A 27218-nucleotide genomic window follows, 5' to 3' on the forward strand; every position below is an offset into this window, starting at 1 on the left:
TATAGGAGTTCCGATCATAAGTCTATGTTCAATTATGGGAGTTACGATCATCATGATCATCTTAGCTACGGCTGTTGTAAGTCTAAGGTAAGGTATGGGAGTTATGATCGTCTTAGCGCCAAGATCGCTTTCTGGAACCATCCAGGCGTTTATTTATGCAAATCCTCAGACTCAGTGTTTATTCAAACAAGCGTTCTTCAAGACAGGAGTTCAAATTTATAAAGGGTGCTTGAATCCAGTTTATTTTTTACATTTCGTTTCAATTGTCTCCTCCCAATATTTCCCAAGTTTTAAACGAACAAAGTTTCACTAGGCATTTACTCAAGGCAAGAGATCATTGTGTGTAAACTTTATGTTTCTATGGGTGTGTCAGTTGACCCAGCACTAATTCAAGGCAGCTTTTATGAAATTCACTGGCACTTATTCAAGGATTTACAGTATGCACTGTCACATACTGTCAACATAATGTTCCAGATCTCGCTTCGGCGCTGCTGCCAGCCTAGAGCTACAGAGTCTACTGATAAAGTTGCCTGCTGACTGTTTCATCAGTATTCTCCACTGATGCTTGAAATACATAAACATCTCAAATGACCTAACTACACATACGGATTCAGGATGTGCACAGCACCAGCTCTGGCATGTCCACGGAAGAATAATTTTACTTATTTTTAAATGTTTCACCAAACATGTCACAATGACCACTGGGCTTTAAGTTCAGAGATTCCATCAGAAACTGACTTTGTGCAATACTGATTTTTGTTTAAACAAGAGCTCACTTCCACAAAGCAATCTTAGTGCTACGACTGTCGTAAGTCTATGATAATGTATGTGTGTTACGAACATCTTGCTGCTACGGCTGTAGTAAGTCTATGTTAAAGTATGGGAGATACAAACTTCTTAGCGCTACGACTGTCGTAAGTCTATGATAATGTATGTGTGTTATGAACATCTTGCTGCTACGGCTGTCGTAAGTCTATGTCAAAGTATTGGTGTTACGATCATCTTAGTGCTATGACTGTCGTATATCTGCGTTAAAGTATTGGAGATATACAATATTTTTAGTGCAAAGATTGCTTTGTGGAACTGGGCTAAGAGCAAGTCAATAGTCACAGCATTTCTCATTTAAAAGAATCATTTATTATTGACAGACTTGTCGAATAAGGACTTTAGAAATAGTTGGTAATTCCGTTCTGGAGATGTTCCATTGTAGAAAAAGCACATCTCACATATGCATTTGGTTATCTGTTTGAACATTAAATCTACTGAGTGATTTTCCCAATTACATATCTGTTGGTACAATATACTGGCAAAGCATTCTCATGACACATGTGAAATCAAGCATTGTCAAAGTCAAGAAACTGTCATCATGTTATTGATCTGACTAGGATTTATTAGAACCCTATAACGCAAAACTCTAAGAATTAATCAAACTAAACAAATTCAAACTCTACCTGAGCATATTCTAATTCTCTGTATTAATTCATCAATGTAACTTATATTAGTTTTCAATTATCAACAGATTCATATGATCACAGTTATTTTTGCCACTGAGCATACATAAATTAACATCCATCCATATTTCACTTGTTCTTTAATGCTTGTGTGTTGATTAATCAAGGGATTCGCATATGAATCTGACTAGTATGGACACCTGTCTAAACCAGACTGAAATTGTCATCTCATGCATGTTCAATAGACCAATTCACCTGTAAATCAAAATGGAAAAGAAATTGAGAATTCTGAGAGGCTTCATTCATGTATAAAACAATTTAAACATTTCAGCAACTATTCCTTTATTTAAGGAACACTGAGATCAAATCTTCCATAACTTTACTTTCTCAGCAATGAGGCACCAATTGGCATGATCAAAGTAGGTGTCAATGATATGTAGATCTTCGATGTTGTCTTTAACAATATCCACCAGCTCGCCCTCTTTGAACACATGATAGAAGCGGCACAGGTCTGTGTTGGAGAGAGTCTGACCGGTGCTGCCGGGTGATGGCAGACAGTTGTCTGAAATAGTCTCCTCCAGGACTGGTCTGGATGAGCCTCTGCCTTGGGCTGCAGCAACAGGCTGGTCCAGGTCGTTGTAGTCAATGCTGTGGCTAGATGCTGCGGCAAGAGTAGCTTCAGATTTCTTGTTCTTCCTCATCTTCATCTGAAACAAGTCTCCTTGAGATCGGGACTGTCCCTTCTGGAGCCCATTTTGTTTGAGTTTCAACCTTTCACATCCTTTCTTGATGCTTTTATCAGCAGTTTTCCCAGATTCCTGATGCTGACTGCCTAAACTCTTCACCCTTGGTCTACTGTAGGAGGACCGAGCTGCAGCAGCAGTGTCTAGTTCCAGGGGCAGTGACCTTGCAGATGGGGATCTGGATTTCAGGAAACATTCCTTCTGTTTGTCCTTTCCTGCCAGTTTCATACAATCAGACATGTCAGAGATATTTCTCTTCATCCTCAGCTTGACACCATTTTGACTAGAGTAACCCTGTCCATTTTGTGTGGGCTGTTCAGGCCTGAGACTGCTCATGGGAAATTCCCGAACAGCAAAGAACTCAGGGATATCGGAACTATTCTTAGGACATGTGGATGAACCATCCTGATGGAGGCTCTTTTCGTCCCTCCTGGACATGAAGCCTTGAAAACTGAGTCGAAGTTTCTGGAAAATGTTAAGTCTGACGCTGGCATGCTCTGTCAGGTGATGGCTACAGTTGTGTTTCGATATGTGACTGATATGTTTGGTAGATGAGTCTATGTGACCTAGTGGAAGATGTTTCGGTGTTTCGGAGGCACTCCCAGTTGTAGTGCAGGGCAAATAACAAGGCACTCTGTCCAACTGACAGGTTGACAATGAAGCACTAATGTTCTTTGTAGGACGAAACGTGGCTTCTGCATCCGAGGTCTTTACTTCAGCATGAGACTTCTTCCTGTAATTGAATTTCGATGAAGGCAACATGGGGACAGTGTCCTTGGAGAGGTTAAGTTCACTTGTTGAGATCTGTTTTTCTGACAATTCCTTAAGGCAGGCTTCAAGACGACGACACTCCTGGACAAGAGTGAGCTGATCAAGGGAGCATCCGCTTCGAGATGATCGCAGACGTCCCTCATCCTCAATTTCAAACACGTCGTCCGAAGGCTGGCGGAAATCTTCTAAAGACTTGATCCTGTTTGAGAATCCCGCCAGGTCGTCAGGGGGACTGTCTTGGCAGTGGGTAAAGCTGCTGAGAGAGGAGGTGTCGTCGTCACTAACGGAACTGTTACTGGAGTGGTCAATGTCCGAGCTTGACCCTCGGTATGTGCGGTGGGAGGGGTGGCAGGGTTTGTGCCAAGGGACCAACACGTCCTGACTCTCAAACTGAAACACGATAAGAGTGAAGGAGTGAGTGCCGTATCTTTGAACATATGTCGCAGCATGTTAGATCATGGAACAAACACAAAGCATCTCCTCTTTAAATCTTTATGATGTTGGTGAAACCTATAAGCTTAAACATTGTTCAAACAAACAAAGGATCTTAATCTAAAAAATCTAGGATTTGAAACAAACAGATAATCACGGCGAAGGACTCAACAATGTTGGAAACAAATCATAGTGTTCTACATAACTTGCCTATGTGGTCTTTTAATATCTCAAGCAACTGTAAACTACTCAATAAATCCCTAAAATACATCCACATTCACGTCCACAGCATGTAACATAAATACTTGTAAATGAATTGTTTGCATAAATGTTTCTGAATGAATGAATGAGTATTGTTTTACGCTCCTTTCAGCAATATTCCAGTAATATCATCACGGGGAAACAAGCAGTGGGCTTTACACAAGTGGAGAATCAAACCTGGGGCTTTGGCATGATGAGCAAACACTTTAACAACTCGGCCATGTAGGCTGCACCACTGCCAGGATGAAACATCAAACATTTCTGAGCTATGACGAGTGAGTGAATTATTTTACTCTCCATTTCTGATATTCTTCACACACTATAATCAAAGTTTTGTTTCAGACAGGCATGAGTGAGTGAGTGAGTTGGGTTTAACGCCGCTTTTAACAGTATTCCAGTTATATCACAGCGTGTCAGCTTAATGTGGGAGGAAAGCCCAAAGTGGTGCAGGTCCCAGACGTTTACCACTTCGGTGACATCCACAAGCATGGGTATGGTGCTGACAAACCTAGAAACATAATCGGGCCGAACTGGGATTCGAACCCACAATCATAGGTTTTTGATGTGCCCAAGGGATGCAACTCTGCACAGCGAATCGCGGCGCCTTAGACAACTGGGCCACCCGTGCTCCCCAGACCGGCATGAACCAATACATGATTAGATGTTTGCTTGTTGTTTACAACCTAACTCAACAATGTTCCAGAATATATGACGGCAAAGGGAACAATTGAGTGATGATGATGATGATGATGATGATGATGATGATGATTTCACAATAAACCATCGATCTATTGTGATGTCATTTCTGGACATTCGAAAATGCACTCTCATCTTTATGACGTCTTAAATTGGACGACTTTATTTTTGAGAAGGAAGCATCTAGTGAGTTGTCCCCAATAGATGTGCTGGACAACCCAGATACATGCGATGGCCGAATGATTATATTTTTTTAAGCCTTTCAAACATAAGTCCATATATACAATGAACACTTTTTTATAAGCAGATAGTGTCATAACGGTTAAATTGCACACATCAGACATGTACATATTGTTGATATCTATCTATTAGTTCCAGAGAAGAAGTTGTTTAAAGCAATGTTGCCAAATTACCCCTATTTTGACCCATCCCTCAGCCCCTGGGGGGGTCAGGCCCACCATTTGTACAATTTTGAATCCCCACCACCTAGGGCATGTAGGGATGCTTCCAATCAAATTTTGTTAATTTCCTTTTAGTGGTTCAGAAGAAGAAGTTGTTTGAATAAATTGTTGACGTACAGACAACGGACGGACGATGGACACCACGGTATGGCATAAGCTCACCTTGGTCCTTTGGACCTGGTGAGCTAACAAGTTACACAAATGAGAACACATACCCTTCTATGCTTCTGTTCAAAGGCCCAAACATACACCATCAGCTTGCCTCCAGGGGAGAGAACTCTTGTCAACTCCTTCAAGGCCTGAACGCGTCGGCTGTGAGATGAGAAATGATGAATCACTCCTATTGAGATGACAGCATCAAAAATGCCATCTCGATATGGAAGGTGAAGGTTGTCTGCAGTCATGACCTCATGCCCTTGGTGATTTGCATGCTGCACAAGCGGCTGACAAACGTCAGACCCGATTTTGTATATGGAGTTGTTGATCCTTAAGTAACGGCCATTTCCACATCCTGCAACAAACAATAATAGTAGGGGTTGATTTAATTGCCAGCCCGTCAAATTTCACCTACCTACCGCCATTTGGTAATCTTTATTTGCTCATAAGTCACCACAAAATGAGGAAAATGGCAGCAAAGATTTAATCTCAAGAGTGCAAAAAAAGGCATCTTAGTGGTGAGGAATTGTAGAATTTTCAAAGCCCCTCCAGGTGGCTACGTGACCACAGGTTCGGCCACTTCTCAGCCTCCACCATTTAGTTGTAGACCAGTTACTTTGGAGAAGCCCTGCTGTCTACATTCAAATTTGTTAAATCTACCCCTGAACAGTGGGAAAGATGTACATGTTCAAATACACGTGAAAAATATCATTTAAAATGGAATGTACATTGTTTAGTCATCAAAAATCTCAGTCTCAATCTCAATCTAATCTGAAATTGTGAAATTTTGTAAATACCAGGGAGAGGGCAATCTACGTTGGAAGAACTTGTCACCCAATCCCATTCACTCCTTGTGAATAAATATGTTTAAAAATGGTTACAAGGATGTTCTGAATGTTCAATGTTACCATGGTTATTGAAGCCTGAGAGCAGGGGAAAACATCAGTATTAGTTCAACCCCAACAAGATGGTCCTGTGCCCTATTCCACAAGGTGATCTTAGCGCCAAGATAATCATAACTCCCATGACCTCAGTCATAGTCGCACAATTGCTTTGTGCAGGCCCATAGAAGGGATTTCATTGGAGGGGAGAGGAATCGATTCTCATCAATAACATATTTATCTCATTGCGTGACCTGACAAGTTAATTGTTGATATTTTCATCATGTTCATGACTTTCGAGATAACTTATGTTCTACAAACAAACATATATGAACCGAAAATTTGTTTAATAAAACATAATATCATATTACTTTATTTCATGTAATTAGTCATTGTTACTGTGATAATTCACTGTTGAAGTTTGTTTGTTGTTTAACGCCGCACTCAGCAATATTCCAGCTATATGACGGCGGTCTGGAAATAATCGAGTCTGGACCAGACAATCCAGTGAGTGACATCATGAGCATTGATCCACACAATTGAGATCGATGACATGCATCAACCAAGTCAGCGAGCCTGACCACCTGATCCTGTTAGTCACCTCTTACGACAAGCATAGTCGCCTTTTTACAGCAAGCATGGGTTGCTGAAGACCTATTCTACCCCGGATCTTCAAAGGTCACTGATGCAGTGTTGGAGTTGAGGCAGTCATGGCGCCATGAATGTTGTAGACAATGTTAAGGTGTTGGAATTACGACTGTTGTAGTCTTACAATCAATTGCTGAAACAGGTCTCTTGTTGGCCAACAACTCTTGATACATACGGACATGAATACATACCAACATCAGCTACCAGGGATCCAGGTTCAAGGCTCTTCAGGAAGTGTTTCACCTTCGGCCAAGCTTTCTGTTTGAGGTCAGCGAAATGCGGTGCGATCTGTTCATACACTTCCTGCACATGGATCCTCTCCATGCTGGTGGCCATCTCGTGGGGCAGCTTCGTGTGGACCATGGTGACGGTGGTGACGAGGAGGGGGACTGACGAGGAGGGGCCAGGGGCTCTAGCAGGACTGGTGGCAACTCACCCCATCCTGGCTCTGTCTCAAGTAAAGGACACTGTAACTCCCTGAAAACAGATGTCAGAATGACAAAAACCAATAAGAACCAGTCAACTCTCGTCTCAAGTAAAGGACACTGTCACTCCCTGAAAATAGATGTCAGAAGGATAAAAACCAATAAGAACCAGTCAACTCTCATCTCAAGTAAAGGACACTGTCACTCCCTGAAAACAGATGTCAGAATGATAATAACCAATAGGAACCAATCAACTCTCGTCTCATGTACAAGACACTGTGACTCCCTGAAAACAGATGTCAGAATGATAATAACCAATAGGAACCAGTCAACTCTCGTCTCATGTAGAAGACACTGTGACTCCCTGAAAACAGATGTCAGAATGATAATCACCAATAGGAACCAGTCAACTCTTGTCTCATGTAGAAGACACTGTGACTCCCTGAAAACAGATGTCAGAATGATAATCACCAACAGGAACCAGTCAACTCTTGTCTCATGTAGAAGACACTGTGACTCCCTGAAAACAGATGTCAGAATGATAATAACCAACAGGAACCAGTCAACTCTTGTCTCATGTAGAAGACACTGTGACTCCCTGAAAACAGATGTCAGAATGATAATAACCAATAGGAACCAGTCAACTCTTGTCTCATGTAGAAGACACTGTGACTCCCTGAAAACAGATGTCAGAATGATAATCACCAACAGGAACCAGTCAACTCTTGTCTCATGTAGAAGACACTGTGACTCCCTGAAAACAGATGTCAGAATGATAATCACCAACAGGAACCAGTCAACTCTTGTCTCATGTAGAAGACACTGTGACTCCCTGAAAACAGATGTCAGAATGATAATAACCAACAGGAACCTGTCAACTCTCATCTCAAGTACAAGACACTGTGACTCCCTGAAAACAGATGTCAGAATGATAATAACCAACAGGAACCTGTCAACTCTCATCTCAAGTACAAGACACTGTGACTCCCTGAAAACAGATGTCAGAATGATAATAACCAACAGGAACCTGTCAACTCTCATCTCAAGTACAAGACACTTTGACTCCCTGAAAACAGATGTCAGAATGATAATCACCAACAGGAACCAGTCAACTCTTGTCTCATGTAGAAGACACTGTGACTCCCTGAAAACAGATGTCAGAATGATAATAACCAACAGGAACCTGTCAACTCTCATCTCAAGTACAAGACACTGTGACTCCCTGAAAACAGATGTCAGAATGATAATAACCAACAGGAACCTGTCAACTCTCATCTCAAGTACAAGACACTGTGACTCCCTGAAAACAGATGTCAGAATGATAATCACCAATAGGAACCAGTCAACTCTCGTCTAAAGTAAAGGACACTGTCACTCCTTGAAAACATGGAAACCAGGTGTCCAGGTGATAATGACCCAAACAAACCAGTCAACTGTGGTATATCAAATCAAATGGCCCAACAATAATGATCTTTATCACAGCTGTGGATAACTAATGTGTTCGTTAAAGAGTCGATTATTCACTCTACCTACCGTGTTGGGAATCATTTCATTTGATTGAAATTGATGAATAATCATTACAGTTCGCTCAGTTTGAATCCCTGATGCTGATGTTCCGTTTCGGCTAGGTATACAAAAATAATTTTGCAATTCCACACAGTCGCCTATTCTTAAGATGATAAAAGTCATTGATATGTTTATGAATACATTATTATGTTGTATTTAACAACAAACAATCAATACAAGAAGTAAAACATATTGTAGACAAATCTAAATTGTGTATTCAATATATTCTGAAATCACAACAAGTGAGTGGGGGAGATGGGTTTAACGCAGCTTTGATCAGTATTCCAGTTATATCACAGCATGTCAGTTTAATGTGGGATGAAAGCCTGAAGTGATGCAGGTTTCAGAGTGAGTGAGTGAGTGAGTGAGTATGGTTTTACGCCGCTTTTAGCAATATTCCAGCAATATCACGGCGGGGGACACCAGAAATGGGCTTCACACATTGTACCCATGTCGGGAATCGGACCCGGGTCTTCGGCGTGATGAGCGAACGCTTTAACCACTAGGCTACCCGACTGCCTATGCAGGTTTCAGACGTTTACCACTTTGGTGAAACCCACGAGCATGGGTATGGTGCTGACAAAGCTAGAAATACAATCGGGCCGAACGTGGATTTGAACCCATGACCATACACTTCTGGCATACCTAAGGGACACAACTCCGTAGAGTGAATTGATGCATCTTCGACAACTGGACAACTGGACCACTCATGACTCAACAATGTCTTTGAGCCTGTCCCAACAAGAAGTATACAAAAGAAAATCGAAGTATGACCTATCTTTTTATACTAAAGGCTGAGACGTGTTACTCGGGTTGGGGCGGTACTGAGCAGGACCAAGGCACCCACAGGGCAACCTGGACCCATGGTTAGTCACATGATATATTGTTTAATGACAAAAAGTATCTAGAATTCTTTGGTTACACTACAAGTCACTAATGTCCGCATTTCTTTCTATGTACCCATTCCTTCTGAATCTTATATGTTCAAACAAAAATAAAACTTCAGTCAACTTTAGAGTATGTATGACCGGAGTTTTATAAGTGGGTACCTGGGTAGGGTCGGGTAATAGTGGGATGGGTACTCGGGTAGTAAATTTGGACTCGTCCCAGCCCTTCTATCTTTATAACAATTTGGTTAGCTTTTGGTTAGGTTTTGACCTTTTCCATATGAGTTGCTTATGCGTACATCTTTTGAGCAATTTAAGTAATCATGGAAAGATCAGCCTACATCGAAGTTCAACCTTTCTCATGTCACAATCAGGGCTCTCATTTTGATTGCACTTTTGTTGAAAAATCAAGTGCAATTAAAGTGCTTAGTGGTGAAAGAAAATAAAAGGTCTATATCAGCACTTTTATGCCTGAAAAGGGTTTTTCTTATTTTCATCTGGTTTTGTCTCAAACTCATCATAAACATCCAATAGGCTACAGACACTACAAAATGATATATAACATTGAAGAAATATAAAAAAAACTCTTTAAATCGACAGTTTATTCAATAAAACAATGAGGGAAGGTATGTGTTCTATTTGACTGAAACAATAGTGACAATTGCAAAGTAAACAGCTGTTTTCCTTTCTGAAAAAGCAGACAAAACATGATTGACAATGACATAAATAAACTGAAAGCAGTTTCTCTTTTGAATATACTTGGTAATCAATGTCCAGTAAGTTTTATCAAATCCTTTCAAAACTTCTAGATAGAAGTATAAGACAAACTTGTACATCAGTAAGTGCCTGGATAAATATCTAGGCAACTCACTCACTTGCCCTGTATTTAGGGCTACGGACACTATATTTTGCAAAGTGTCTAATTAGTGAACAGACAAACTGTAATAAGATAAAAACTAATGTTAAATTCAAAACCACAACTTTTTTGTTTGGAAACTACTCAATAAAAAGCAAAATCTAACATCTAAATTTCTGGGGCTATACGGACACTACATTTTGTAAAATGTCACAAATATTCAAAACCAATTGAATAGAGAAAAGGAAAAAGTCAGATTAGTGTTGGTTTACATATTACATGAAGCATTTCCTTTGGTTAAGTTACCATGGTTACTAGCTCAACTGTTCAGTCAAAATACCAGGTTTAAAAATAGGGGCTACGGACACTACAGGGCTGAGGACTTTTGTTTTCCTATGCCACGGTTGTCTGTGCAAGGTAATTCAAACAACTCCACCAGAGACTGGTAGCTTGGGGTAACCTGTAAAATATATTTAGGCACAGTCACTGGGCTACGGACACTATGCAGAAAATAGCGATGTCTGACCCTCACCTGCTTACATAACCAAGATCATACCTGATAATCATGCCATGTTTCACAAAGTTGGTATTCTGAATATTGGAAAAAACAAACAAAACAGCAATAATTAGCACAATTTGTTGACACAAGTAGTACAAAATAGTATGAAAAATTCAAGGAAATATTACAAGCATACCTTTTTTGTAAGGAAGTGTCAACTTGCCAAACTTTCAGATACAAAATTGAGATATACCTTCAATTGAAGAGAGAGTGCTATTCGTTTATGCTCATGTAGTAACATGTAATGCATTTTTTAGCATGTTTAGTGAAGATTTATGCTGAGAAATATATAACGAAGAAAGTTCATGTGTCTTGGGGCCATTGCCATGGCTCAAAAATCTAATGCCAAATGGAAAGCTGAAAGTACTTAATGTCACATCAAGACAGTACAACTGGCAAATGAAAATGTACATATGACCTTCTTTTCATCCTGTAAGTAACCATAGGTCCTTATAACAATTGTCTAAAAAATATGACCCCCCATCTTCTTGAGGCAAGGGAGTTAACTGACTTTAAAAGTCCAGTTTCCATCCTTGCCGAACTAGACTGGAATTTCTGAGGTCAATTGTAGCGCCACCAGTGTCCCTTCATGTCCCTTATGACCAATCAGATTCCTTATCCAGACACACATCATTTGCATTTTGTTCAAACAAAATGGTGGTGCCCAGCCAAGATGATCTGATCGATAATCAAGCTCTATACTGTGACGGGTCTTACTTTGCAAAGTGCATCAAATCGTGTGAGCCTCTTGATTAAAAACATGAAAAGATTTGCAAATTGTTTGTGGACGACCACTGTTAACAGTACACATCCTTTGCAAATCCTGCAGTTGACCGAAATCTGCATGTTGAAATGTTATTTACGCAACAGATGTTGATTTCATTACGCGATTTTGATTGGACTATGCATAGACTCGTTAGTCCAGCCAAAATATAACGCCATAATTCCAGCCTAGTTCAGCAAGGGTGGAAACTAGACTTTTACAGTCAGTTAACTCCATTGTCTCGGGAAGATGTATGACCCCTGATTGTGATCCAGCCGTTGTGACATACATAAGCATAGACCTTCTTACTCATTACAGATCATGTGTACCAAGTCTATATATATCCCAGATACAAGTGATTGTACTATTTTTTTCCATCAACATTGTGTGTTATAGATATAGCATGCTATAGTGTATAATATTAATAATAAACAAATAAAGACAGCTGTTGGGGTGGGTCAATATATTAATGCTACATACATTTTATTTGGACAACAATTCTCACAGAACATCTGATGCTAGGAGCAGCTCTATTATCAATTAGGTCAGCAAAAGAATTGCTAGAGTTTACACAAACAACTCAATATAATCAACACAATTTTTTACCTGTTTGTTTACACATTTACATTGTCGTAGCTATGGTAGGTATGTTTTAAATTCAATTCAGGTTGTTTGTATTTAAGGGGGCATAGGGGGAGCGATCATCTGTTGGGAGTTGCATCCCTTTGCGCATGCCAGAAACCTATGATCATGGGTTCAAATCCAGATTCGCTTTGATTACGTTTCTAGGTTTGTCAGCACCATACCAATGCTGGTCAGTTTCACCGAAGTGGTAAACGTTTGTTTGTTTGTTTGTTTGTTGTTTTACGCTGCACTCAGCAATATTCCAGCTATACGACGGCAGTCGGTAAATAATCGAGTCTGCCCAGACAATCCAGCGATTGACATCATGTGCATCGATCCACGCAATTGGGACCGATGACATGCATCAACCAAGTCAGTGAGCCTGACCACCCGATCCCGTTAGTCGCCTTTTAAGACAAGCATAGTCGCCCTTTACGGCAAGCATGGGTTGCTGAAGAAACGTCAGACCTGCATCACTTTGGGCTTTCCTCCCACATCATGCTGTGATATAACTGGAATACTGTTCAAAGTGGCATTAAATCCAACTCACTCATTTTTATATTAAAATTAATATTGAGCCACTGAGGCATGGTTTTACCTGGCCTTTGAAATTTATGGTCGTCATGACTCACTGCATTTGTCAAGAGTCATCAGTACAGTCATGCATTAGCTCAACTTTTAATCACAAACATTGTGAACAAAAACTTAAATGAATATAAGTTGGTTGAAAAGTTTTGAACTCATGTTGTGATGATTAATACAAATTTCTGTTACACCTCCATCATGTCCATAAGGTGTCGGACGGGTAGCCTAGTGGTAAAAGCGTTCGCTCGTCACGCCGAAGACCCGGGTTCGATTCCCGACATGGGTACAATGTGTGAAGCCCATTTCTGGTGTCCCCCGCCGTGATATTGCTGGAATATTGCTAAAAGCGGCGTAAAACCAAACACACTCACTCACTCACTCATGTCCATAAGTGCCTTTGAAGGAGCTAGTTTGTTTGTCATTTAACGCCACTCAACAATATTCCAGCTGTATCACAGCAGCATGTAAATAATAGAGTCTGGACCCGACAATTCAGTGACTGATATTGTGAGCAACAATCCATGGCGTTGGGGTATGATAACACACAATCAACCAAATTTACCAAGTCTGACCAACCAATCCATCAAGTCGTGTCTTATGACCAGCAAAGATTGCTTGGTAGAAATTCTAAACCAGCATGAAAACAAATGGTAGACCTATGGCTATCAAAATTCTGATCAGTTTAGACTTTGTTAATCTTGTCATTTTGACAACATCCACATATTTATCATGTTTATCCAGCTCAAAATGCAACCAGAAATATGTTGAGAAAGGTCTTTAAATCTTGCTAAAATTAATCTCGATTGCAACATTTGCAGTCCAGATTATGAAATTTTCAATGGGTGCATGCCCCTGTACTCGACGAGTGAGTGAGTGAGTGAGTGAGTGAGTGAGTGAGTGAGTGAGTGAGTGAGTGAGTGGGTATGGTTTTACGCCGCTTTTAGCAATATTTCAGCAATATCACAGCGGGGGACACCAGAAATGGGCTTCACCCATTGAACTATATTGGGAATCGAACCTGGGTCTTCGGCGTGATGAGCAAACGCTTTAACCACTATGCTACCCGACCGCCCCGTACTCCCCTAGAGGGCCAAATTGCATGTGTTTTGTACGTTTGGTGGTCCACCTTCCAAGGTTCTGGGGCTACTATGATAATCATTTCTTTATAGCCCAAAGGGCCATAAGTGAATTTCTTTATGGCGTCATACACTACTAACCCAGCATCCCATGGGGAATGGAGCTGAGGACAAAACTCTTAAGTGGAGATGGACGACTATTATTATAAACATCCATGCTTTTATCTCGTTCTGGCAAGACACCATTATCTTACCTTACATTAAAATACTAGGTTCTGATTGGTTAAGGAGCTGAAATTATTTTCCATGTGCCTTGGTGAGAAATCAATCGGAAAACACACCTTAGGTATCTTGCTTATCTCGCATAAGTATTTTTGAGCTGAAAAGGATCGAGGTTTATCTGAATGCATTCAGAAAAAGGAAGTACTGTATTCGAGGTAATAAGCGCCCAGCTCTAATAAGTGACCATGGCGATATTAATGCTAATATATTGGCAAGTGAAATCCAAATTAGCACCCCTTCTGATTGATCAATGTACACAAGACTTATTTATTCGTGTATAATACGTGTGTTATACATGCATCCTTAATTATGGGCAATTAAATTCTGGAAAATATGTCTGTCGTGTAAAATACGCTCATACTGTTTTGTATCAATTCAGGCTGTCAGCATAAACCACGAAATTTACGATCTTTCAACTCTGCTATTTTTTCTCACCAAAATTATATTCTATTAAGAGCCCCCTATTTCTAATTTTGAGAGCGCCCTGGGCACTTATTACGTCAAATACGGTATACATTTTGCAATCTCTTGAGTGAGTGAGTGAGTGAGTGAGTGAGAGAGAGAGATGTGTTTAACGCCACGTTTAACAGTATTCCAGTTATATCACATAGTGTCAGCTTAATGTGGGAGGAAAGTCCAAAGAGATGAAGGTCTTAGATGTTTACCACTTTGGTGAAACCACCCCAAACAAGGGTATGGTACTGATAAACCTAAAAACAATCATAGGTTTCTGGTGTGCCCATGGGACGCAACTCTGCATGATGAATTGTGGTGCCTTAGACGACTGGGCCACCCTCTTTAATGAAGATAATATCACCTGTGTTGCAAATAGCAAATGATGTACATTTCACTGACTCACTAAGGCTACATCCAGGTTGCTATGGCAATGACTACAGCAGATTGATCTCATTTTGAAATTCACTAGACCTTAGTATTTAAATATTCGAAAATGATGATTTTCAAATTCCCACCATAACAAATCAATAGTGTTATTCATTTTTCTCTTTTCTTCCATAGATATCTGCATAGCACATTCATGACATTGTTGTAATATTTAACAAAATAATGTTCTTTGATGTCTTTGTACATAGAATCTATTATATCAAAAAGAATACCATATGAATATGCATAGAATTAAGACATAGTCACAGTGAATGCTTTTGTGGCTGCATTTATCCCTTGTCAACATATGTACCGAGTGAGTGAGTGAGTGGGTGAGTGAGTGGGTGGGTGGGTGAGTGAGTGGGTGGGTGAGTGAGTGGGTGGGTGGGTGGGTGGGTGGGTGGGTGAGTGGGTGGGTGGGTGGGTGGGTGGGTGGGTGGGTGAGTGAGTGAGTGAGTGAGTGAGTTGGGTTTAATGCAGCTTTTAACAGTATTCCAGTTATATCACGGCATGTCAGCTTAATGTGGGATTAAAGCCTGAAGTGATGCAGGTCTCAGACGTTTACCACTTCGGTGAAACGGGTATGGTGCTGACAAACCTAGAAACATAATCAGGGCGAACCGGGATACCAACCCACAATCATAGGTTTCTGGCGTGACCAAGGGACGCAACTCTGCACAGCGAAAAGCGCTGCCTTAGACGACTGGACCACCTGTGCCCCCTACATGTTACTAAAAGAGGAAGCTACACATATCATATACATCTATATAGGTACCATACACATCTTCCGGGGAAGATTTCTTTTTTTTCCACAAATCTCTGTAATTTATTATTTTAAGAGCATGTATAGCAGCTAGAATAATGTTGTGGTTGTTGGTTTGTTGTTTAACGCCACCCTCAGCAATATTCCAGCTAGATGACGGCGGTCTGTAAATAATCGAGTCAGCACCAGACAATCCAGTGATTGACACCATGAGCATCGATCCAAGCAATTGGGATCGATGACATACATCAACCAAGTCAGCGAGCCTGACCATCCGATCCTGTTAGTCGCCTCTTACAACAAGCAAACGCGCTTTTTACGCGGATGCTGAAGACCTATTCCACCCTGGGTCTTCACAGGTCAAACGATGTAAACAAATGATAAATACACACTCGGAAATAGTCTTTCACGTCTTGGGATATTTTCTCAATGAAAGTTAGCCATTTTATGACATGACCCTAATGCTTATACTTTTTTTAAAAAAGAAACAGATGAAAAGCATGTTGTAAGTGTTTGAATGGTCTATTTAAGACATGATTTCTTGCCCTTGGCAGACGTACAAGGTTGACCACAAGGAGTGAGTGAGTATGGTTTTACGTGCTATTAGCAATATTCCAGCAACTTCATGGCGGGGGGACACCAGAAATGGGCTTCACACATAAGAGGAATCGAACCCGTGTCTTCGGCGTGACAAGCGATTGCTTTAACCATTACGTTACCCCACCACCCCTTGACCTCAAGGAACTCTGAGTAGGAGAGTGAAGATCAAGCTTTCATAAGCCACTTAAGACACAAAGCAATCAGTGTTGTCTGATTTAGAATGGGTGTCATCCTTCATGGGAGTTGACCTGTGTCCATTCATAAGACTTCAAGCTTGAGCTCTGTTATGTCATCTTAGAGAGAGGGATAATAGTGACTGGTATCCTCTCAATGTGGCTCGGAGAACAGATTGATATATCGGATTCAAAGTGTCATGGCGGCAGTCATATATAGCTAATTGATTAGCATGGACAAAGACCCAGAACAACAGCTGGTTCAAGGTTATCGAATTGCGTGGGTTGAAACCATTTCTTTCTGCTTACCATGTTTACAAGTTGTTTATTTTAGATGTTTATTTTTGAAGATGTTTATTTTTGCTTTAGTGTCAACTAAATTTTCTCATTTATTTATCTATTTGATTAAGTTTTAGTTCACTTGCATGGTTTGTTTGTTCTTTAACAGTGAAGTCATGGCAAGTCTGTTTCGGCTGAACCAGTGATTCATTCTGATGCACAAGTCCATGACTACACGTCACGGTGACATCACAAATATATTCTCACTCCACTCTACCAAGACAAAATTAACCATGAACACACTGAAGGTAGTGCAGAAACTCAGTGGGGTGTAATGGGGGGAGTCGGTGCAGTGTAGATCTGCATTAATAGCTTTAAACAAAGTAGGGCGATGTATATACTAGCAATGAGACGATATACCGATGCATCGGCGGATCACAATTTTTTATTCTCGTTACAAGTGTCCATCACAATCACATACTAAGTAAAAAGTATTGATTCTTACCTTAAATGTATTCTTTAATAAATGTTACATAAAACACTAATTACTAGTGAAAATGAGAAGTGAATATTTTTATCCATTGCGCCATAGCTGACACTTACAGCCAACTGTAAGTCGTCAGTGTGCCAGGTATTTGGCCATCCTGTCTATGAAAAAGATGGCTTACGCACCACAGATACAGGCACAGGCAAGTATCGGGATTCGTATCGGATCGTGAGCAAGGTATTGTGATATGTATGGGATCGCACAGTTGGTGTATCGTCCCAGCCCTAGTATATACTCATTAAAAAAAATTCTTACATTAGCATTGACTGTTTGTTGTTTAACCACACTCAGCAATATGCCGGCTATATGACGGCGGTCTGTAAATAATCGAGTCTGGACCAGGCAATCCAGTGATTAACATCATGAGCATCGATCTACGAATTCGGATACAATGACATGCATCAACCAAGTCAGTGAGTCTGACCACCCGATCCTGTAAGTCGCCTCTTTCGACAAGCATAGTCGCCTTTTGTGGCAAGCATGGATTGCTGAAGACTTTATAATTCTACCCCGGATCTTTACAGGTATATACATTTGAATATGAAGGCATTGAAAGTTTGAGCCATCTGTGTGGCCCTTCTTGTTATACACTTTCTTGGTCCATTTCTATCATGCTTTTCTGTCAAAATGTATTTCTACAGATACTTGACATATCCTTCTCAAAAGAAGTTAAGTACCACTAACTGCTTTCGAGTAGTATACTTGAATATGGTACATGTAGTAACCCCATCTCAGTGAATGAGTGAGTGAGTGAGTATGGTTTTATTCCAGGGATATCACGGCGGGGGGACACCAGAAATGAGCTTCACACATTGTGCCCATGTTGGGAATTGAACCCAGGTTCTCGGCCTGACGAGCGAACGCTTTAACCACTAGGCTACCCCACCACCTCAGTATCTTGTAATCTATAACTGCGCATAGCATTATTTCAAAAGGGCCAACCAACAAATCAGCTGTTTCATTCAGGTGGTGATTGTGATCTGAAACCTCTGATTGACCAATCCGAATAAAGTATCCTCTGAATTTATGCAAGAACTGCTTTGAACAGTATTTCAGATCACAGGGGCGGTCGGGTAGCCTAGTGGTTAAAGCGTTTGCTCGTCACGCCGAAGACCCGGGTTCGATTCCCGACATGGGTACAATGTGTGAAGCCCATTTCTGGTGTCCCCCGCCGTGATATTGCTGGAATATTGCTAAAAGCGGCGTAAAACTATACTCACTCACTCAGATCACAATGGGGGGCACGGGTGGCCCAGTCGTCTAAGGCGCCTTGATTCGCTGTGCAGAGTTGCGTCCCTTAGGCACGCCAGAAAACTATGATTGTGGATTCGAATCCAATTATGTTTCTAGGTTTGTCAGCACCATACACGTGCTCGTGGGTTTCACCGAAGTGGTAAACGTCTTAGACCTGCATCACTTCGGGCTTTCCTCCCACATTAAGCTGACACGCCGCTGACACACTCGAATAATGCTAAAAGCGGCGTTAAACCCAACTCACTCACTCACTCACTCAGATCACAATGTGTCAGTTAAATGTGGGCGAATGGCTGAAGTGAGGCATGTCTTAAACAATTCCCACACAGGTGAAACCCACAAGCATGGGTGCCCGCGTTAGAGATTGGCACTAGTCCTTTAGTCCTTGCCAAACTGCCCAATAGTTAAGGTATCCTAAGGACTAGTAGAAATTTGGCATTTTTAAGGGTTTTGCTATATATTATCATTATAAAGACTAGTGGACCAAATATACTGATGGAAATTAATAAGGGAACACTTAGTTTTAGACATGATATGACATCATGGATTCCCAGCCTTGTCTACCAAACAAGCATTGGAAACAATGCACACAAACATATCTCAACATTTCATTCTGACACGTGTTGAATTTGTATGCACGCTATTTCAAATATAATGACAGTAAAGTTTATTTCCCTATATTATTCATTGTTCCCTTTTTTGTTTCCACCAGTATATGTTAGTTTCTACCCCTGGGTACGGTTCTGACAAACAAATCAACATAACCAAAAAGAATTTAAACACAATCAAAGTTTTCTGACTCACCCAAGGGAGACAACTCTACACAGATGGGCCACATTCCCTCACCGGTCTTGAAATGCTTGTCTACATGATTTACTATGAATTCACCTTCTTCAAAGTTTTAGTGCATTCAGAGATAGAACAAGAAGAATACTTTTGATCCATTCTCTAACTCGATGAATGTTGATAATAAGCCGTCCTAACTAAAAATGACTGCCTCACCATTATCATATTGGCGTCATCAAACTGTGGGTACTTCATGACTGTTTTACAGCAATACGTTCATTGATTTATGTGACACTGGCAGAAGACTAGCCTATGATTCAACTTTGATAAATGAATGGGACCAAGGTGCAACCTGGTTTTGCCTGGTACAACTGGTGTTTCATGTCAACATGCACCAGGGCCCACTTACACAAAGCCATCTTAGCGCTAAGATGATTGTAACTCCCATACTTTAACATAGGCTTACAATAGTCGTAGCGAGTTAAGCCAAGTTACTAAAATTGAGCCTTGATTTTCAATATCTGAAATTCCAGGTTAATCTTCTTAAACATAAGTCATCATTTGTCATTCATTCACTACACCAGGCAGTTTGTCAAATAAATGTGATTTCTTATAGTACTCGTTGTGAGTGAGTGAGTATGGTTTTACACTGCTCCAAGCTATATTCCAGCATATCATTGAGGGCATCTTCCCGAGGCAAGAGAGTTAACCGACTTTAAAAGTCCAGTTTCCACCCTTGCCGAACTAGGATGGAATTCCTGGGCTCGATCGTAGCGCCACCAGTGGCTATTACGAGTTATGTCCCTTCTATGCCTCTCCTATTGACCAATCAGATTCAATCTCTGGTATCACTTGCATTTGCTTCAAACAATACGGTGGTGCCCAGTCAAGACGATCTGATTGATAATCAAGATCTATATTGTGATAAAACGAGTCTTACATCGCGAAGTGCATCAAATCACGTGAGCACCTTGATTAAAAGCACAAACAGATTTAGAAAATATCTGTTGACAACGAGTTAGCGGTGCACATGCTTTGCAAATCCTGCAGTCGACCAGATCTGCATGACACTTTAGGAACAGGATTTCGATTTCAGTGCACAATTTTGATTGGACTATGCATAGACTCGTTAGTCCAGCCAAATTGTAACTCCATAATCCCAGCCTATCTTGGCAAGGGTGGAAACTGGACTTTTATACTCAGTTAACTCACTTGCCTCGGGAAGATGCATTGAGGGAGAAAATGGGCTTCACTAAATCATGAAATTACCTATGTGGAATTGAACAACGTGGCATGTTAACGCTTAAACCACTAGGCTATGCCACAGCCCCACTGTCACTGTGGACAAATTTCAACTGTGCAACTGGCACACTAATGCAAGGATTTGTTTGTTTATTGTTTAACACCGCACTCAGCAATATTCCACTTTTTCAATATCACGGTGGTCTGAAAATAATTGAGTCTGGACCAGACAATCCAGTGATTGACATCATTAGCATCAATCAACACAAATGGGATACGATGACATGCATCAACCAAGTCAGTGAGCCTGACCACCCGATTCTGTTAGTCGCCTCTTACGACAATTTGAACCTTGGTATGATATCTCCTCTCTGTTATGGTAAATATGTCGGGTCCATTCACAACTAATGGTGTGTTGCCTGGAATTTTGTATTGCAGTATATTGCGATACTAAGGTCTACATTGTGATATGTATTGCAGTATATTGTGATACTTAGGTCTACATTGTGATATGTATTGCAGTATATTGTGATACTAAGGTCTACATTGTGATATGTATTGCAGTATATTGTGATACTTAGGTCTACATTGTGATATGTATTGCAGTATATTGCGATACTAAGGTCTACATTGTGATATGTATTGCAGTTTATTGTGATACTAAGGTCTACATTGTAATATGTATTGCGATATATTGCGATACTAAGGTCTACATTGTAATATGTATTGCGATATATTGCGATACTAAGGTCTACATTGTGATATGTATTGCAGTATATAGTGATACTTAGGTCTACATTGTGATATGTATTGCAGTATATTGCGATACTTAGGTCTACATTGTGATATGTATTGCAGTATATTGCGATACTTAGGTCTACATTGTGATATGTATTGCAGTATATTGTGATACTTAGGTCTACATTGTGATATGTATTGCAGTATATTGTGATACTTAGGTCTACATTGTGATATGTATTGCAGTATATTGCGATACTAAGGTCTACATTGTGATATGTATTGCAGTATATTGCGATACTAAGGTCTACATTGTGATATGTATTGCAGTTTATTGTGATACTAAGGTCTACATTGTAATATGTATTGCAGTATATTGTGATACTTAGGTCTACATTGTGATATGTATTGCAGTTTATTGTGATACTAAGGTCTACATTGTAATATGTATTGCAGTATATTGCGATACTAAGGTCTACATTGTGATATGTATTGCAGTTTATTGTGATACTTAGGTCGACATTGTAATATGTATTGCAATATATTGCGATACTAAGGTCTACATTGTAATATGTATTGCGATATATTGCGATACTAAGGTCTACATTGTGATATGTATTGCAGTATATTGTGATACTTAGGTCTACATTGTGATATGTATTGCAGTATATTGTGATACTTAGGTCTACATTGTGATATGTATTGCAGTATATTGCGATACTAAGGTCTACATTGTGATATGTATTGCAGTTTATTGTGATACTAAGGTCTACATTGTAATATGTATTGCAGTATATTGCGATACTAAGGTCTACATTGTGATATGTATTGCAGTTTATTGTGATACTTAGGTCGACATAGTAATATGTATTGCAGTATATTGCGATACTAAGGTCTACATTGTGATATGTATTGCAGTATATTGCGATACTAAGGTCTACATTGTAATATGTATTGCGATATATTGCGATACTAAGGTCTACATTGTGATATGTATTGCAGTATATAGTGATACTTAGGTCTACATTGTGATATGTATTGCAGTATATTGCGATACTAAGGTCTACATTGTGATATGTATTGCAGTATATTGCGATACTTAGGTCTACATTGTGATATGTATTGCAGTATATTGTGATACTTAGGTCTACATTGTGATATGTATTGCAGTATATTGTGATACTTAGGTCTACATTGTGATATGTATTGCAGTATATTGTGATACTTAGGTCTACATTGTGATATGTATTGCAGTATATTGCGATACTAAGGTCTACATTGTGATATGTATTGCAGTTTATTGTGATACTAAGGTCTACATTGTAATATGTATTGCAGTATATTGCGATACTAAGGTCTACATTGTAATATGTATTGCGATATATTGCGATACTAAGGTCTACATTGTAATATGTATTGCAGTATATTGCGATACTAAGGTCTACATTGTGATATGTATTGCAGTTTATTGTGATACTTAGGTCGACATTGTAATATGTATTGCAGTATATTGCGATACTAAGGTCTACATTGTGATATGTATTGCAGTATATTGTGATACTTAGGTCGACATTGTAATATGTATTGCAGTATATTGCGATACTAAGGTCTACATTGTGATATGTATTGCAGTATATTGCAATACTAAGGTCTACATTGTGATATGTATTGCAGTATATTGCGATACTAAGGTCTACATTGTGATATGTATTGCAGTTTATTGTGATACTTAGGTCGACATTGTAATATGTATTGCAGTATGTTATGACAGTTAGGTCTAAATTGTGATATGTATTGCAGTATATTGCGATACTAAGGTCTACATTGTGATATGTATTGCAGTTTATTGTGATACTAAGGTCTACATTGTGATATGTATTGCAGTATATTGCGATACTAAGGTCTACATTGTGATATGTATTGCAGTATATTGCGATACTAAGGTCTACATTGTGATATGTATTGCAGTATATTGCGATACTAAGGTCTACATTGTGATATGTATAGCAATACATTGCCATTTCCATAGTGATATGCTTTCTTACATTTTTGAACCGCCCTTCATTTTATTAAGACCAAAAAGTTGCCATAAGACGGCGGTCTGTGAATAATCAAGTCTGGACCAGACTATCCAGTGATTGACATCATGATCATCGATCCACGCAGTTGGGATACGATGAAATAGAATGGTGATATAATACTATTAATACACTAGATAATCAAGGATAGCAATTCACCTGCCAAACGTATCTTCATATCCATGTCAACTCAAGTAGTTTTCATCATGTCACGCTACTTTACAGAGCAAATAGGTGAATAAAAAACAAAATGACTTTATGCTCAATTAATGCATTAGCTTGTGAATATTGTATATGATCCACGAATTATTCATTGATGAATAAAAGATATTGTATAAATGAATTATCAGTCATGGTCAGCGAGGGATTCGATGTGTTGAAGTGCTACGCACATTCAGCTTGAGAAATCATCTGCCTCTAGATACAATAACAATTTAATCGGTATTTAAACAGTGCTTCATGAGGTACATGACCCCCTGTGTATTTGACACTACTTTCATGCCCACTACTCACAACTCATTCCTACATACAAAAATTGTTAGATATCTATCATGTTTATGGTGTTGTTTTCATTTATCCATATTGTGTAGACTATAACAAATGTATGACCCTCTAAGTTGTGCTCATGACTCTAACAACATTTGCCGTGAGTCATGATGACTCTGTTTGCATTGGCCAGGTGAAACTATGGTAAAACAGTAAAACGATTCATGTAATTTCTACACCTAACGCAATTCTAGTTATCATAAACATGTAGCCAAAATATGCTAATTAATGACAGTCTTGGTTGGGACTCAAGGATAACTTGAAAGTATTTTATCATTTGTTTCTAAAAGTCTGCTTAATGAGAGGTGACCATTCGATATGTGATGATTAGGGCTGGAACAATACATCAACTTTGCGATCCGATACGTATCATGATACCTTGCTCATGAGCCGATACGTATCATGATACATGCATGTGCTCTTATCTGTGGTGTGTAAGCCATCTTTGTCACAGAAAGGACGCCAAATACCTGGCACTCTAACGATTTACAGTTGGCAGTGTCAAGTATGGCGCAATGGATGAAAATATATACGTTTTCACTACTACTTAGTGTTTGGTGTTACAGTTAGTAAACCAAACATTTAAGGTAAGAATCGATATTTTTTATTTTGTGTTACTGTGTTTGAAACTTGTATCGAGAAGTTAAAAATCACGACCCGCCGATGCATCTGTGTTTGCCCCACTACTAGCAATGGCACAGCATGATATGATACTTATCCCGATACTACGGGTGCGATACAATTCATATCCCGATGCAGTACTTTTAATTTTAAATTTAATTTTTAATTTTAATTCTTTCTTTCTGCAGGTGAATCACAATCCTGAATCCTTTGTTAATAAATTTCAGTAATCTAAGATGGGATATTGTAGGGCAGATTGAGAAAATATACCGGTAGGCTAGAGGGCACTGTGAATGTTTTGGTTTTTTGGCCAACCAGGAAATACTAAAGAATCTGTGTAAGCTTGTTGTTCAACAGTTTCTGTTTTCATTCACATGTTTTTACACCAATATAACTTGTAACGCGTTGTATCGTTTGTATCATGATACAGGGGTTGTGAATTGATGTAGTGTGGGCCTCGTATCGGGATACAATACTGTATTACCATATCCTTACAACACTAGTGGCTGTGGGGCGGTTGGTTAGCCTAGTGGTTAAAGCGTTGGCTCGTCATGATGAAGACCCGGGTTTGATTCCCACCGTGAGTACAATGTGCAAAGCCCATTTTCTGGTGTCCCCCGACGTGGATATTGCTAGAATATTGCTAAAAGTGGCGTAAAGTGAGTTGGGTTTTACGCTGCTTTTAACAGTATTCCAGTTATATCACAGCGTGTCAGCTTAATGTGGGAGGAAAGCCCGAAGTGATGCAGGTCTCACACATTTACCACTTCGGTGAAACCCACGAGCACGGGTATGGTGCTGACAAACCTAGAAACATAATTGGGGCTTCGATTCGAACCCACAATCATAGTTTCTAGCTTGCCCAAGGGACGCAACGCTGCACAGCGAATCGCGGCGCCTTAGACGACTGGGCCACCCCTGCCCCCCCACTCACTCTCTCACTCACTAGTGACTGTAGTTTTAAATGACTGTTTAAATTCACAGTACATCAATACATCAATGAGTCATGACATCCCTTACAAATTCAATCAAAATTCTGTTTCCAATGTGTGTGTCTGAGATAGCTTCTAAAAAGATCAACTGAAGCTGTGTAAACAAATAGCTATCATGAATAATTGCATTAATTGTGGGGAGGTTTCACTAAAAACAAATCTTTAAATCGGCACAGGTTTACTGATTAAACAAACTAGGCAATGTCTTAACCTGTCCCTTGGCTTGAGTGAATTGTCACACACACATTTGTCTTTTCAAACGCAGTCTTCTCATTTCTACTTCACAGCAGAATTTTCAGATACACCTGTATTGACCCCTCTCAATTCAATACCCGTGAAGATCTAGGTCAGAATAGGTCCTAAGCAACCCATGCTTGCCGTAAAAGCAACTATGCTTGTCGCAAGAAGCGACTAACAGGATCGGGTGGTCAGACTCACTGACTTGGTTGATGCATGTCATCGATCCCAATTGCGTGGATCGATGCTCATGATATTAATCACTGGATTGTCCGGTCCAGACTCGATTATTACCAGACTGCCATTATATGGCTGGAATATTGCTGAGTGCAGCGTTAAACAACAAACAAACAATACCAGTTGCTGCTTCAGTTCCATTTGCTGTTTGGATTATCAAGAGCATAATAGGGTTAACGATACAGGACCCTTAACAAAGAGACTGATGACTTGTATTGGTAGGGGAGTTTGTAAATCCAATAAACATCAGTTGGCCTTTTAGAATAAGGTCAAGAGCACTTTGGAGAATGGTGCTGATTTCACCATGACATGTTTATTACGTCAATTTATAGTGATTGCAGATTCTTCAAATTGAAGTGGACTTTGCCATTTCTCTTTATGAGCCTACGTTTCGGCACACCTTCTCAACAGCAGAAACAACAATATGCATTTAAATAATAGGCCTTGTTAAGTCGGAGGTGTTGTCAGTATGGACCAGGCCACTGAAAACATTTTGTACTGATAAAAACTGAATTTGAACATGTTGAAGTGAAAAGAAATCTCAGATTACATAGGTTTAAATATGGAGTGTAATGTCCAGATTGCCAATTGATTTAAAATATTAATCATAGAATGATCTTTGGAAAAGATTTGACGAATCAATAAAATGACTATTTTTAAATGTCAGTGGCAAAAACAACAACAATCATTGATGAATATGTTTCTATTGAACTAACTTTGTGAAGGTTAAACTCGTCAATGAAAAAATCAATAATGCTCATAAATGCTTTCACTCATTAATTGGCAGCAACAACATTGACTCCTGAGTGTCGTATTCGTCACGATTTTACAGCATACTTTTCATAGTTGAATACATTTCATGGCACCTTCTCAAGTTGACCACAAGCATGGCCGCCACCCAAGGGATTGTGGGAAGAAGACGAACGACAAATAAAAAAACACAATTTCTCGTGATTTGCACAAAACACTTACCCATCATCCGACAATGCAAACACACCGCATCCGTCTTTCCCAGTCACAACATGTCTTCTTGAGGCAGGAATAATCTATCCAGCTAATGCATCACTGATCATCACAATGTTGTCGGTGTGATAAACCCTCCACCAAGACACACCTTTGT

The 27218-nt window shown here is 39.7% G+C and overlaps 1 protein-coding gene across 1 annotated transcript; it reads right to left on the bottom strand.

The window, feature by feature from the left end:
• LOC124113224 (probable tRNA methyltransferase 9B) lies at positions 1–27218 on the bottom strand. Its single transcript, XM_048387801.1, has 4 exons — positions 27071–27218; positions 6692–6977; positions 5031–5326; positions 1–3355 (listed from the first exon to the last, which is right to left on the bottom strand). The coding sequence occupies exons 2-4, from the start codon at positions 6861–6863 to the stop codon at positions 1814–1816; spliced, it is 2010 nt and encodes a 669-aa protein (XP_048243758.1). The 5' UTR covers positions 6864–6977; positions 27071–27218; the 3' UTR covers positions 1–1813.

This window comes from Haliotis rufescens, unplaced genomic scaffold (assembly GCF_023055435.1).
Source record: "Haliotis rufescens isolate VD_foot unplaced genomic scaffold, xgHalRufe1.0.p SCAF_7, whole genome shotgun sequence".
Classification (NCBI taxonomy): Eukaryota; Metazoa; Mollusca; class Gastropoda; order Lepetellida; family Haliotidae; genus Haliotis; species Haliotis rufescens.